The sequence below is a fragment of the Cryptomeria japonica genome, chromosome 7 (assembly GCF_030272615.1).
Source record: "Cryptomeria japonica chromosome 7, Sugi_1.0, whole genome shotgun sequence".
NCBI lineage: Eukaryota > Viridiplantae > Streptophyta > Pinopsida > Cupressales > Cupressaceae > Cryptomeria > Cryptomeria japonica.
In genome coordinates, this window is record NC_081411.1 from 857,645,376 (window position 1) to 857,660,982 (window position 15,607).

At 41.6% G+C, this 15,607-nt stretch overlaps 1 protein-coding gene across 4 annotated transcripts in view; it reads left to right on the forward strand.

Moving 5' to 3' along the window:
• Positions 1–15,607, forward strand: part of LOC131047061 (uncharacterized) — a 235,973-nt gene that overhangs the window by 21,112 nt on the left and 199,254 nt on the right. For all 4 annotated transcript variants that reach the window (XM_057980882.2, XM_057980884.2, XM_057980885.2 and 1 more), the window contains 2 exons: positions 5,518–5,601; positions 5,698–5,834. In XM_057980882.2, the coding sequence (XP_057836865.1) occupies positions 5,518–5,601; positions 5,698–5,834 (221 nt within the window). The remainder of the gene's footprint in view (positions 1–5,517; positions 5,602–5,697; positions 5,835–15,607) is intronic.

A 15,607-nucleotide genomic window follows, 5' to 3' on the forward strand; every position in this document is an offset into this window, starting at 1 on the left:
CACAACCAAACACAGAATAAAATACCTAAAGGGTACCTTATCCTCTCTTGAATAAAGCCTCTGAATGTTGAAGATATCGCGAAAAGGATCAATCAGGATGACTTCAAGGTTCTTTGCTGTAGGATCTCTATGTGTGGATAAGCTCTCTGTGGTATGATGTGATTTGCTGGAATCACAAGGGGACTTACACTTGATGACCTGAACGTCTGATTTGCTTTGAATATTGCTGGAACACAGGATTTTTACTAGCTTAGATTTGAAAAAAAAGAAAAAAAAACGAGGGCGAGGAAAGGATCTAATCCTAACACTAAGAATGTAAGAGCAATGAATGATCTTTGATGAAATTCTAACTAAGTCTTGTTTTGACATCCCAGGACCATCTCCACAAGGTTAGTGCGATCTTCGAAGGAAAGCTTTATGATGTTCAAATCATCACTGCAGGCATAGACACCACCAGGCTGATGCATATCAATGAAGAAGCGACAATTGAAGTTAAGCTTAAGCTGAATGATTCCAGTTGACTACAAGGCAAGTCTGCAATCAACAAACTGCTAGTAGTATGGATATACGAATTTCACCATCAATCAAGCACATTTCTTCCACTCATCTAATAACATGAAATCAAATATGAGAAGTATAGAGACCATGCAAATTGTCGAATCGACCCATAAATTTCACCATTTCTTCAATGAAGTTACAAGTCTTTTACAACAACATCTTGGCAACAATCTTTGCCTTCTCTCTCTACTCTACTCTAATTGCTATTCTATCAACTGGCTAATCACCTTCTAACTACTCTCTATTCACTAACTTCTCTCTAACTCCCTTTACAAAATGAAGAGTCGGGGCTTATATAGTGCCCTTAATACAATTTGATGGCTAAGATCAATTTGAGATCAATGGCCAAGATTCAACAATAAAAACCCTAATTAGGGTTTGTTACAACCATTACATAACATTTAATGCTTGACCAATGATAAAATTACATCTTTAGGACACATGTCTTCTCTGGAAAAAACGACCAATGGATAGCTGGGGTAGGTACATCGAAGTTTGTGCCACCTTCCATGAGTTAGGTACATTGAATCTGGACATGCTGAGGTGGACCACACTGACTGGAGAAGTGATGACTAGGATGCCACCTCGTCTGACACTTGGTTGATGCCAATTTGATGTTGCTGAAAAGCTAGCTTTAATTAACTCTTCTGAAACTATCGGCTTCTTCAACGAACCCTTGCTCTAACTTCTTTTGTCCTTGATGTGCAGGATGATGATGTACCTCACCTTGGAATGCTGGATTGGAAGAGGTTAGTCATGATGATGCTTGACCGAAGAAGGTCATCCTTGTCGATGCTAGACTGGAGGAGATCATCTTTGTCCTTGCTTGATCGTCTTTCATGAGAACCTGTCGACTTGTAGATCCTTCGGGCTTTGGAGTCGCTGTCTTGATACCTCCTCTTGAGTATTAAACTCTAAGAAATGATGAAAAAATAGATGAATTTCGCTAGGCAAAATGTAGATCAAAGCCTTCTCTTGAATGAATTGCGCCTCCTCTAGCTTCAAAAAGAATAGACTCCACCCTCTTTGATCTTCAACACTTAGTAGAAATTCGCTCCACTCTAGCTAGATTTCGCTCCTCCAAATTGCACTTCAACCTCTGGATTTCGCTCCTCAAATAGCTCTCCAATTTCGCACTTAGGAAAGGATGAATGAATGATTAAACTTGAACAAACAATCACCCATATATAGAGCGCTCACCTTGATTTCCTCCAAGGCCGACTTGCCAAAAGGGAAATGAAAATGAAATAAAATCCTCCTCAAAAGAAGGCCGACTTGCTTGTAAAAGCAAATAAATGTATTTGAGCGCTCAACTTGTAAATTTTTTAATTTATTTAAATTAATTTTAATACCTCTAAGATGCTTATTATTTCAAGGTACAAAATTAATTTATTAAATTAAAATGCCTTTATTTTAATGCGAATTTGATTTAATCTTTCCAAAGGCTTCGAAGTGAGCAATTTTGAGGATTTTAAGGAATATCAACGCTCAATAATGTAAAAATGAAGGATATCACCAATTTCGCCCTGGACCTTCAATGAAGGTCAGGAGCGACTTTTGATTTTTAGCCTTGAATATTCCACATTTCAACTTGAAAATCTCCTGGAGGGTAAATTGATATCCCGTTAACGTGTTGCACTTCAAATTTGACATTTTTTATGAGGAAAAATAGGTGAAAATGCAAATTTCGCTCTGGACCTTCATTGAGGGTCAGGAGTGATTTTTCACTTTTTGCTCTAATTTAGCATTTTTCAACCTCCAAAATTTCTTCAAGATGTCTCAACGAGGCCTCCTCACTGACTTGCAAACTTAGCTTTGTCAAATTTGGGAAAAAAGTGTGTTTTTGAAGTTTCTCGCTGTGGGCCTTCAGTGAGGGTCCGTAGCGATTTTTTTTGATTTTGAGCTTGATTCTCCATCATTTTTCATTAAAACTTTGTTCATCATTTGGCAATGTCCTTCCTTAATCCACTCCAACCAAATTCGCTTAGGTGTTGCAAGGTAAAATGAGGTTTTTCAATAATATCGCTATGGGCCCTCTCTGAGGGTTTGTAGCAATTTTTCGCTGTGGGCCTTTAGTGAGGGTTAGGAGCGATTTTTTATTTTCTGACCAAAATCATCAAGTTTTAAATGCAAAATAATATTCATCTTGCTCTTGGAGGTCTTTAGTCCTTGTCCAAACCTTGCCTTAGCACCATTTTGAAGAAAACATACATTTTTTGAAAATCTCGCTGTGGGCCTTCAGTGAGGGTCCGTAGCGATTTTTTGGTTCTAGGCAAATTCCTTCATCTTTTAATCTTCAATTCACCTCCAAGGCATAACACATCACGTTCTCCTCCTGTCCAAGCAAGATTTTATCTCAATTCTTCAAACCAAGGAGAGAAAACTGGAAAATCGCTATGGGCCCTCTCTGAGGGTCCGTAGCAATTTTTTGAATTGCCTTCAAAATATTGATTCTCAACGATTTCTTTTCATTTCAAGGCTTTTCAAACATCGTTTCTAACCCATGCCTAACCTTAGCTTTCCTCAAACTTGGATGAAAACTTCCCATTTTAGGTTTCTCGCTGTGGGCCCTCTCTGAGGGTCCGGAGCGATTTCTTGCTGTGGGCCTTCAGTGAAGGTTAGGAGCGATTTTTTCATTTTGGGTTGATTTCTTCTGGTGTTGATCCTCCAAATTATATTCAACGGATAGAACATGCTTTCCTTCATCCCTTCCAATCATAAAATCACTTTGATCTTGCAAGAATAATGCATATTTGAAAATCTCGCTGTGGACCCTCTCTGAGGGTCAGGAGCGATTTTTCTGTTTTCAACAAGGTCCTTCATTATTTCAAGTCAAAACTTCTTCAGGTGGGTGGAGAAAGTTATTCATTTCCCCTTCATGATCAAAACTTGGTCTCTTTTCATTGCAAAACGAAGGAAATCAAAATCTCGTTGTGGGCCCTCTTTGAGGGTCCGGAGGGATTTTTTCTTTAGTTTCCAAAATTCACCATTTTTCACGTCTCCAAACCGTCCAAAGCATCAATTCACGTTCAATCATCCTTCCAGGAGACCCTGCACAAAGTAATTTAGAAAAGTCAGTGACAGATATGACTTAAACAACATTTTCGCTCTGGGCCCTCTCTGAGGGTCAGGAGCGATTTTACCCTTTTAGGCCAAACTGCTTCAAATTTAAGTCCCAAATTGCTTCACAAGGCAAAGTTAGGTCATTTTCAAGGTTAGGAACTAGTTAGCAAGTTCATCAAAAACAAGAAATGGTATTCAGGATAAATTTCGCCCTGGGCCCTGTCTGAGGGTCAGGAGCGATTTGTCTGTTTTAGGCATCATCTTGCTTCGAAAATTTCATCAAAACTCACCTAGGCAAGAACACACAATTTCACCTTCAAAAATGCTAACACTTAGTCAAAATTGGATTTTATTCTAAAAAACCCCTTTATTAGACCTAACCTGAGACCTATTTGACTCTCCTGAAAGACCTACCTTATTTCAAAACATCTCAATCCTTCGGGAGGACGCTTAACAATTTTCCAAAATTTGACTGGACTTAGCCTGAATGACATCCAAAAGAAACTCCTAAGGTTTAGCCCTAGTCCAGGCAGACAACTCACTCACTCAAAACCCTAAAAGCAGAGGGAAGAACAAGCAAAACAAAAAGCGAAAAAGAGGGGGTCCCCATTCTAATGGGGCGATGTGTGAAAACATCACAATAGGGAACCATTGTCAGCATATAAAGGATCTTAACACTATAATATTTGAGACTCAAAGTGAAGGCAAGAAGATGTACTAAGGTGTTCATTGTGTTCAATAATTTTATGCAACTCACTGATTATCCTTTCTTCAAGATCTTGCTCTTTGTCATTTACGATGGGCTTCATTTTTCTATATCATTGAGTTGGTGCCATCATATCTTTCTCTCAAACAAGGCCTATATACGTCAGTATGATGGATCATATTCAAAATGGGCTCCATGAAATTGAGAAGATGTTCAACACAATCATCTGTCATATCATTCAAAATCATCTGCTTAGTATTTGTTACCTTTTCGATGCTAAATTAACACCATGTCCCAATTTGGTTGATGACAATGTTAGAAAATGCCTCTCAAATATTTACAAGTTGCCTCAAGACAATTGTGTTGGAGGCAAAATGGATCTCAAAAAATTATTTGAAAATTAAATAAAAAAAAGAAAAACATGAAGGCATAATTAACTAAGTAAAAAAAAGAATTACTTTTGTGAAACATAAATATTAAAAATAAATCTTATTGTTTTCTTAATTTATTTTTTGTAAGCATACCAAAAAAACATGTGATTGGTGTGCTGATGCATCTACATGTTTTTCTATGAATCTGTTTTCAATACGGGATTGTTTTGTAGCAATTTATTTGTGACAAGTAGAACTTATGTTTTACAGACGTGCTTTACAATACAGTGTGCCTTTAGATACACTCACTTCTTCATGGAATTTCCCATGAAATTTCAGTTATTCCAACATAAGCTAGATGGAAATCTTGAGATTGATACGCTGGGATTTGTTGACTTGGGAATGCACTATGATATATATAAACCGCGAAGAAGTAAATTTGAAAGTACATAAGGAGAGAGGTATTTAGTAATTAATTAAGATGGGATATGTTTCTAAATTGTAGACGCCCTTAGACTTTGACTCCTTGATGATTGCATGAAATTTGTTGAATCCTACTGAAAACAATTTTAGAGAGGGACATGAATACTGCAAAAACTGACTATGGTTCACAAATTATAGTATGTCATTTATGTACTTATGGAGAGTCAGGTTCAAAGCTTGTCTTTATGGTTCATGGTTTTCATTGACAGAATGTTTTACATTTAAAAATACTTTTCCTGCATTGAATAGTCTTCACTGTTAAAGCATTTTTTGTACACTTCAACTCATAAGAAGTTTCATAATTGTCATATTCATGCATCCAATATCAACCTGCAGACATATTTGAATAAAGACTTGGAGATTGGGAAGATAGCGACAAATACAATGATTGAAAACATTTCCGCTTATCTAAGAAAGTGGGTAAGCATCAAGCACTTCAAACATGGTCAGTATGGGTCTTAAAATAATTTCACACACTTTGAAACTGTTAACTTATTTGTTTGGTTTGCTACATAGAGGGAGTACCCAGTCCTATATGAGTTTGAAGTTTTGAAAAGCTTGGATGCTAAGAAGCAAGTGCGCAAAAGAATATTGTCTCTGACAAGTGATCATTTCATTGAGAGGTCAAATGATGATGTTATTGCAGTTCATAGGTAAATTTCTCCTTTAGATGGTTATGCTCTTCTGTAAGTTTACACAAAAAATTCTGTGTAGACAAAAGAAAAAGATGAGCTCCATATATGAATACTCTATTGATCTGTTTGAAACACTTATGCTCATGTTTTACTTGTATGTTCATGTGCATTCTTGCCTTCAATTTTTATTTACTATTTTTAATGGACTGCAGCTTTTTTAATCAAAGAAGAGAGTAAGAGATGAAAAGATTCAAAACAACAATCATTGATTGAAAAGTTTATTACTGTTTGATTTCTTTTCCTTAGGCTAGTCAAAACTACATATTTAAGTTTTAAGATTAGAGAGCTAGAAAACAAGAAACACAAAATGACTGTTATCATATACACTTATCCTGGATTTGAGTTTTTTGAGATTCTTATGTTAGCATCAACTATACAGAAATAGGATACAGTAAGCATTGTATACTCACCCCTAGGGGAACCAACAGTTGTCTTATTACACAAACATAACTTAGCAAAATATAAGAATTAGCCTAATTACCGCCTAACATCAGCTTCCCCAAAAAGTAGTCGTCTTCCAGACGATGAAGACAAAATGGAGCTGGACAACTGAAAACTAAGACTGAGAGGGATGAAAAGACGTCCTTGGAGTGGTGGAAGCTGAAGTCTTCTGCAGTTGCTTTGTGCGGAGCCGTAAGTTCCTCTCGGCAACCAGTTGGCATTCACGAGCTTTCTTCACCATGAGAGCTGCCTCCTTTTGCTCCACCTCACGTGTTAGGACCGAGGCCCTCTCCTCCAATGCTTTCAGCTGGACACTTTGTTCGGCCTTACGGGTCTTTTGTAGTGTAGCCGCCTCCTCCAACTCAGTTCTAATATGCTTCTCCACGGTAGCAAGTTCTATACATTTATCCAACTCCTGCTGAAGTATTGCAGTCTCTTCGTTAGCAGCTTGTTGTTCAGCCTGGGCCCGTTGCATCTGAAAATATAGCTCCCTGTAGGAGCTCTCCATGCCCTGCAAGGTGGGCCCAAGGTCCCCTTGGTTGTGCATGATTTGTGTACCTCGCCAAGCTGCCACCATCTCAGGAGTCTCGGCTGTTGGCTAGCCATGGTGGACAAACTGCTTCGTGAACTCCTATTGGCATCCGATGGTCATGAATGCCAAAAGCTTCTCTACTTTTGGTAGGGCTCCTATGTCTACGCGTAAGGCCAGGTCGGCGATGCCGCATGCTACCTCTGTAAAGCCTTGCAACTCCGTCATGAATCGCCGACTAGAGTCGACGGGGTCCTGTATGTCTGGCTGTGAGATGCGAAGGCTCCCAGATGAATCCTTCCCTGGTCGTGACTCTGGTTCCCTCATCTTGCTATTCTCGGATTGGAAACTCTCATCCTCCACATTGATAATACTCCACATATGTTCTTGTTCACTCTCCCCCGTCCTCAGGGTCTTCTCTATGTTGCCAATCCCCTCTTCGTGAATTTGCTCCTCGCCAACTGCCATAGTGCGCGGTAAAGGGGGCGGGGGTGCCTGGGGTGCAAGGGCAAACTTCCCCAACCAACTGTCCAGTGATGCATCCACGTCAATCTCACCTGCCACGAGAGCATCTAGTACGACCAACTCTTCCTGTAGTGGCCCTTCATTTGTATGCACTCCGCCATCTCCACTTTGATCTACTCCTTCAGCCACAATCGCCTGTACATCGCCACCTAATGGTATTGTCGTTCGTACACCCCCATCCGAGGGTGCTGCCATCTGTACGGGTGTATCATCCGTACGATGAGTTGTAAAAGGTGCCCGTACGGCCTCGACTGACTGTATCGTTGCAGGTGTACCCTCCATACGATGAACTGTCAGAGATGTGTGTATGGCTGCCTCTGACCATACCGCCCCGATTGTAGGTGTTTGTACGACTTTTCCTCTTGGTTGCACGACTCCCTCGATAGCCAACCCAACTTGGCATAAGGACACTCGAACTGGGCCTCGTGGGGATCCTTCGGGAACTTTCTAGAACAACACACCGACTGGGGTGACGTCTCCTACTAGCGTAGCTATTGTCAATGCTTGCGGGGGTACTAAGTGAGCCGATGAGGGTAGCTTATGGGCTGCAAACTTTAGCTGTGTCGTAGTTTTCTCCTGTGCTGCGGGTCACTCTACTTCTTCCCCTCCTTTTGGTTGCACTTCCACCCCTTCTACTTCTTCAACTTCGCCTGAGTCTTCATTGTGTGGTACCATCCAAAACTCCTCTTCACCGCTTTGACTCTACAAATCTTCTGTTTCTTCCTCGTCCCCTTCGGTTTCATCACTGGAACTTTCCTCTTCCGCTTCCTATCTCCTCTTCTTCCTGTTGGTTGGGTGACATCATTGCTGCTGAGCGTGTCCAAACGCACCTAATAGTACATAGCAGGCTTGTTCGGTTCTACTCTTCCTTGCGGCTGAAACCTTCCCCACTTCTCAGAGGGTACCTGGGTACGAACAACTTCCAGGAACAAGCTGATGGCGTGGTGGCACATGATGAATGTTTTTTGCTCCAAGGCAAGGAAGTCATTAATCCTATCGGAGAGCAGCTGCGCCCAATTATACACGTGACCCAGTTTGAGTCCATTCATGAGGCTTATCATCCAAATGGCTATGTCTGAAGCCCTGCTTGCCCTTGTCAACCTGCTTTTCACCAAATCCATCAGCATCAGCCAATCACCGGTGGCAATGAAGGAACGTTTTAGTCCTCGGTTGTTGCTCCTTGCCCACAAACTTTTCCATTCTGCAGGAGTCAGATTGCTTCAACATACCAAATTCAGTAGCCAGTCCTTCCGTTCCTTGGTCATTTTGGTGGTTGGTTTTGCCGCAGACTCCCCCTTGTTTGGTATTCCAAATACCCTTCGAAAGTCTCTAGGTTTGAAGGAAACCGTGATAGTGCAGTCTTGGTATTCTATTATAGATTTTTGCCTGCGAGAATCATAACTTGCCACCATGGTTCGGAGAACTGGCTCAAAATCTTTTATGTTGAAGGTAGGCATTTGAATGGCATGATCTACCTTGACCTTTCTGAGAGAATTCTTCAAGTGCATGGTCCAGAGGGGTTTCATCCCACCAGCTGCGGTATTCACTCCCTGTGACACTTTCGAAGGCCAAGGTTTCTACTATTACTTTCTCCTGCCGGTCTCGCTGAATTCTTGGTTGCACTTTGGCCTACTTGGCATTGTTGCTGCTTGGTTCTCCTGTCGCAGTCATGATTGTGTGCTTCGGATTCTGTGGTTTTCCCTTGTCCTTTTCTTGCCCTCGACTGTTATTATAACGGTCCGAATTTTTTGTTTGGTTGGGGTCACCCCAACTTGTCTTCACCATACTCGCGTCACCAAATCTTCCTTCCCTATACGGGCTGCTAGCCTTTCCCTCAGCGTACGGACTCCCTTCGGCCAGTTCTGTACGGACTTCTTGTAGTCTTGTACGGATGTCAAGAACTATGCCGATTTCCCAGCCAAGGCAGTACGAACTCTAGCCAACTCTGCACAAATGACCGAAAATTTCCTTCTGATATCCTCACGCCTTGTACACAATGTTGTTATTGCCGTACGAAATTCCTCTGGTCATCGTATGGAACCGTACCTGGTCTCGTCTGGCCCGTACGATGCTGATTTGTACGATGTTCCTCCGTCACCTTCCTTCGACCATACTTGGCCATACAGGTTGCTTGTCATGTGCATGGGCTGGTCGTACGAATCGCTTGATGTATGTATGGGCCCATACTTTGTCGTGAATGATGCTCATATGACTATTTCCTTGTCGCCTAAACTCCTTCGTACGGACTTGTATGAAAGTTGCCTCTTCGTTGGTATGCTTGGTATGAAGTCGTACGGCCCTGGTGTACGACCCTTTCCCTGACCAAACTGATCTGCCTGCACCATCCATACGATATCGTACGACACTGCTTCGGATGATGTCGTACGATATTGTCTGAGGTATGAAGCTGTACGGTGATGTTTCCCCCTGCTCTGCTTGTACGAATTGGTACAATCTTGATTGTTTGTACAATCTTCCTCCTTGCAATCGACTGGATGCTGTGCTGAAACTTCTCCTCCTGTTTGTTGTGCTTAGAATGGTGGTATAAGGGCATTTATAAAGTTTCTTTATTTTTAGGGTTAGTGTGTAGTGCACTAGTTTTATATAAAATAATCTTTTTTCCACCACTTTTAATTTTTCTTTAACTAGCTTTTAAATAATTGCCCTTTGTTTTAATTTTTTCATAACTTCTAACCCCTTCCTTTTAATTTCCAAGTCATGCCTTGCTTTTGTTAATGTTTTGTAGCTTCGGTCAGATTATTCTAACTGATGAAATCAAATACTTAATTGGCCTATCGGCCTTAAGCATTTGACATCTATCCTCCACAAGACATAATCGGATTATTTGCTTTATTTGCTTATTAAGATTACTTGCTTTAATTGTTAATCTATGAAACATGATTATGAATTAATCATATGTATGTATTTAATAATGTATATTTATATATTATTAAATACATACACATAATTAAATTGATATATTAATTATACTTTAATCATGTGTAAATTGATATCGAGTATCGATCAGATTATATATTTAAAGTAAATGCTCCACGTAGAGGCATGCCTCCTCTTTATATATATAGAGGTGGTCGATCGGTACTTGTGGACATATAGAAAACATTAAGTGTTGATACAAGCATCTACAGCCACTTTCACTACAGCGATATAGATACTGGTAATTCGATAAGCATTATATCAATTACTTCGTTGTTCTAAACAGCACATACAAAGAGATCGATATTGATATAAATCGATCATTGTGAACAGCAGTTCATATTGAAAGTAAATCAATATTCTTAGAGATTGCTAATACAGTAAATAAGAATTGGAGATTATATTCTAAGATTAAAATTTCAAATACCATATATTCAAATATGATAAATCTTCAACATGGTATCAGAGCTAGTCTAAGGAAGATCCAATCAGATTTGAATCAAAAGGCTGTCAAATTTATCATTTGAATTTTTAGAAAATTATATTCATTCTCCAAATGGCCAAGGGTGTTAGGTTCGAGGATCATCTTGAAGGAGCCTCTAACTTTGTCTCATGGAAATTCCGAATTATGTTCACATTAAGAGAGCAAGAGTTAGAAGCATTTGTAGAAAAAGAGATAACTATACCAAATGAAGAAGACGAGAAAAGACAATGGATAAAAAACAACAATAAGGCCATGAAGCTATTAGTGGATGCAGTTAAGGATCACATAGTACCTATAATCTCCAAGTTGGATACATAATTCAAAATGTTCTCAACATTAGAAAGCATGTACGAGATAAACAATACGAGCAGGGTTCTATCACTCAAACAAAAACTTCATCATGTGAGGATGAACAAAGGAAAAACAATTTCATCATACTTCATGAGGATCACGGAATTAAGGGACCAACTCTCCACTATTGGTCACTTCATTGAAAGTAAGGAGCTAACTATGTTGGCATTGAATGGATTACTAGCTTCATGGGAAGGATTTATACAAGGAATTAGTGCTCGTTCAAAATTCCCTAAATTTGATCGGTTGAAGACAGACTGCATTCAAGAGGAATCCAGGTTAATCACAAGGGGGGGGTGGTCAAAGCTCTACAAACAAAGACATTCATGTGCTAAACTCTCATTCTCACTAGAAGGGGAAGAAAGGGAACTTCAAGAGGAAGAAGGACAAAGATGCAAGAGGCAAATGCTCATCCAAGAGAAAGAGGGATATGACCAAGGTGCAATGCTTTAGATGTGACCAGTATGGGCATTGCGCCATAAAATGCCCAGACAGGTCAAGACCTTAAGCCACTATTGCAGAAGTTGGTAAGACGGGGTTCAAAATCCTTGATATTGAATGTTGGCATCTGAATGGCATGGTCCACCTGCGCTTTTCTAAGAGAATCTTTTATGACATGGTCGGGAGGGGTTTCCTCCCACCAAGCACGTCATTCACTGCCGGTCACACTCTCGAAGGCCACATTTTCTGCAGTATTTCCTTTTGAGTCCTTCTGTACTTTTGGTCTGATTTTCACCTTCTTGCTGCTGCTGGCTGGGTCTGTAGCAGTCATGATTGTGCTGTAATTTCTTTGCCTTGCACTCTTGTCTGTTTTCCTGTCAAGTAATTGACCATTATTATAACTGTTTGAATTTTTGTCACGCCAATTCGTATGGACCATTGTACTAGCTGCTGCCTCTCCATCGTACGGATTGGTCCGTACACTTATCTCTCATGACCGTACAACCTCTTCAACTTTCGCAAACTCTGCAGATAACTCTGTACGGATGGCACAAATTTTCCAACAAATGCCTTCAAATTTTATATATACTTGTTCCTTGCGTGTACGAACTTCTCTGCATCGACCTCCATAAGCTACTGTACGACCTTCTTTGTATTGCTGTACGACGTTCTGCCTCATGTTCGTATGGTCTGCTGCGGGTGGCTTGGCCATACTAACTCTCCCGATTTCCTATACGCGAGCTTTGGATGCTTTTTCCGTACAACCTCTCTTGATGTCTTCTACTCGTGCACTGTACGACTTCACCATACGACCTCGCCTGAGAGTCTGCGCGTGTACACTGTACGGCTTCACCATTCGGCCTCCCCTGAGAGTCTGCAGGTGTGGACTGTACGACTTTACCGTACGACCTCTCCTGAGTTTCTGCGTTTGTGCGCTATACGACCTTGCCGTACGTTGTGCAATGGTCGTCGTACGGTTTACTTGCAACGCCGTATGGATTGATTTGTCTGGTCTCCTCTACGTCCGTACGTGCAATCCGTACGCCGTACGAATTCCATTCCCTTGTTGTGCCTGTTGGCCATACAGTCCCTTCTGGACTTGCTTCCTCTCTGTTGGTCCTTTCGCTGTCACACGCGCGATTTTGTCCGTGTGTTGTGTAAAAATGGGCTCCTCGAGGGTTTTTTATAGTCATTTGCTCTTTTTAGGGTTAGGGTTAGGCTTAAATACTTGATTAACTTTTTATAAAATAATTGCCTTATTAATTCTATTTTTCCCTTATTTCCATCACTTTTGCCTTACACTTTAATTTTTTAATACTTGGTAACCTTGGCCTTTTTATTTCTTCCCTATACTTTGCTTTTCCAACTTTTAGTACCCCTTTTCTTAACAATTGTTTTAAACTTTCCACTTGAAAATATTTCTTAAATGCAACTTTTCGCACCTTCAGTTTACTATAGTGTCTTGGGGTCAGGTTACGTCGTTTAGTTCACCCTTTGTGATCTACAGGGTATCTTATTGCCTTTGCGAACACTTCTGAATGATCTTTTCGCCCCCTTAGTTCCCTCTTGCTGTTTGGGTACTTGATTTTTTTCTTGCTCTTCCCTTGCCACTCGTTCTGATTTCTTTCCACCTTTTATTTGGTCCTTTGTTAGCGTCCTCGCCTTCTATGTTCCTCTTCACACTTGAGGGGTCATCCTGAGACCTTAACTTTATCTCCGAATCGTGCAACCACATTTATACATGCGACATCCTCCTGTAGCATTCTTGTGCACAACACGTTCCCACGTACTCCAGGTCCCATATCTTGTCGACTAATGGAGGGGGTCCCACCCCATTATACCGCTCATCAATATAGTGGCCTCCGTACTGTTGGTACCATGTTACTTTTTCTCTGTCAACCTCCTGAGATCTTGTGGGGTTAGGGATCACCCGGTATAATGAGTTTGGTTTGGCTTTCAATTCGCCTGGTTGGGAGGTGATGATGAACAAGTCTTCCGTTTTCAACACCATCTTTAAACAGGGACCGAGAGTTGCCCCGTATGCCTCTAGGTCAAGTTCTTCCTCCAAGTCTACAGGTTCCTCCTCTTTATTTGCATTCTCGGCTTTCCTTCTGGCTTCGACTTCTTCATCGATATCATATGCTATGTACCCTTCTCAAAGACCCTCATATGGGGCCCGCTTCTTCCAGTGACCTGAGATCAGCACCCACACAACAAGGTCCCCAAAATATGCATTTGTCAGGTGTTTATGAATCCTGGGAACTGCAACACCTTCCCCCCGCTTCGGCACAAGCCATTCTTCCATGCATGTAAGCCGCTTAGCCCAATCTTCATCCCTTCGATAGGGCTTTGCTTTCACCACCAGGTCTTCTTCCACTTCCCTACTCTGGCCGATGGTCTAGTTTCCTTTTGTAGCATATCCCAGTATGTTGATCCCTATCATAGGTTTGTTTCGTTCTCTGTAGACTTTCAATTTTGAACCATTGATTGGATTGTTATCCAAGGTGGATAGCTTCACCGCCCCTTTCTTGCCGATCTCTCTGATCTTATAGGGTCCGAGCCAACGAACTTTAAACTTCCCGATTGGAGTTCATTCCGGCCGTTATACTTCAAAACCAACTGCTTCGACCGGAAGTTGACCCACCGTAGGTGCTTGTCATGCCAACACTTTCGTCGTCGTTGTTCTACCTCCATTGCCTATTGTGCCATTACCCTCCGTTCGTCCAATTTCACAAGGCTGTCTAGTCTTGCACTCAAGCTATCTTCATCACCGAGTTTATTATCCACCGCCACTCGCAGGCTTGGTATGGTGTGCTCGGTAGGTACCACTACCTCTTGTCCGTACATGAGTTGAAACAGGGTATGCCCTGTAGTGACCTTGTAGGTCGTGCAGTAAGCCCACAACAATGCTGGTAGCCTTTCTTCCCAATCCTCTTGCTCTACCCTGCATGACTTATAAATTATTGACACCAATACCTTGTTGGGTGCTTCTGCTTGTCCGTTCGCTTGGGGGTAGTACGGGCTAGAGAGATTGTGAAAGATTTTGAACTCCACGGTCATGGTACAGATTACTTGGTTGACAAAATGCACTCCTTGATCACTTGTGGTTTGAAGGGGTATCCCGTACCTAGTGAGGATCTGTTCATACAAGAATCGTGCCGTACTTAGAGCTCTGTTATCTGGTAGTGCTCTCGCTTTTGCCCACTTAGTGAGGTATTTTGTAGCCACTACAATATATTTGCACCCATGCATACTGCTTGGCTTCAAGGGTCCCACAAAGTCCAGACCCCATTGTTCAAATAGCTCTTGCGATTGAGAGGGAAAGAGGGGCATGAAGTCTTGCTTGAGTGGTTTTCCTGCACGTTGGCAAGTGTCACACACGACCACCCACTCCCGAGCGTTTGTGTGTAGAGTTGGCCACCACAAACCGGCCAGAAGTACTTTCCGCACAGTTGCATCCGGTCCCATGTGTCCGCCTGCTAACTTGTCATGTGCTTCCTTCAAGACACTGGGGATTTCCTCCTCCATGACACATCTTCTCAGGATATGATCAGGTCCCATTTTGTACAACACGCCATTGATCAGTTGGAAAATCTTACTCTTCTGTGCCAACTTTCGTCGTTCCCTCGGAGGCATCTCCTTTGGGAATGTGGAAGTATAGAGGTACTGGCTGATCTTCTCGTACCATGATGGTAGTACTGCAATCTGGAACAAGTGTGCATCCGGAAAGTCCTTGTTCACCCCTTAGGCCGACTCTCCTGACCTGATCCTTGACAATTGATCAACTATCACATGGGACTTCCCTCGCCGCACAATAATGGTGAAGGTGAATTCTTGCAAGAGCAGCAGCCATCTACTTACTCGACCTTGGATGATCAGTTTATTCACCAAGTACATTAGTGCTTGATGGTCCATGTAAAATGTGAATGGAGTAGCCAACAGGTAGTGGCGAAACTTTTGTATTGCGTACACCATCCCGAGTGCCTCCCTCTCCGTTGTGCTGTAGTTCCGTTCGGCCTTGAC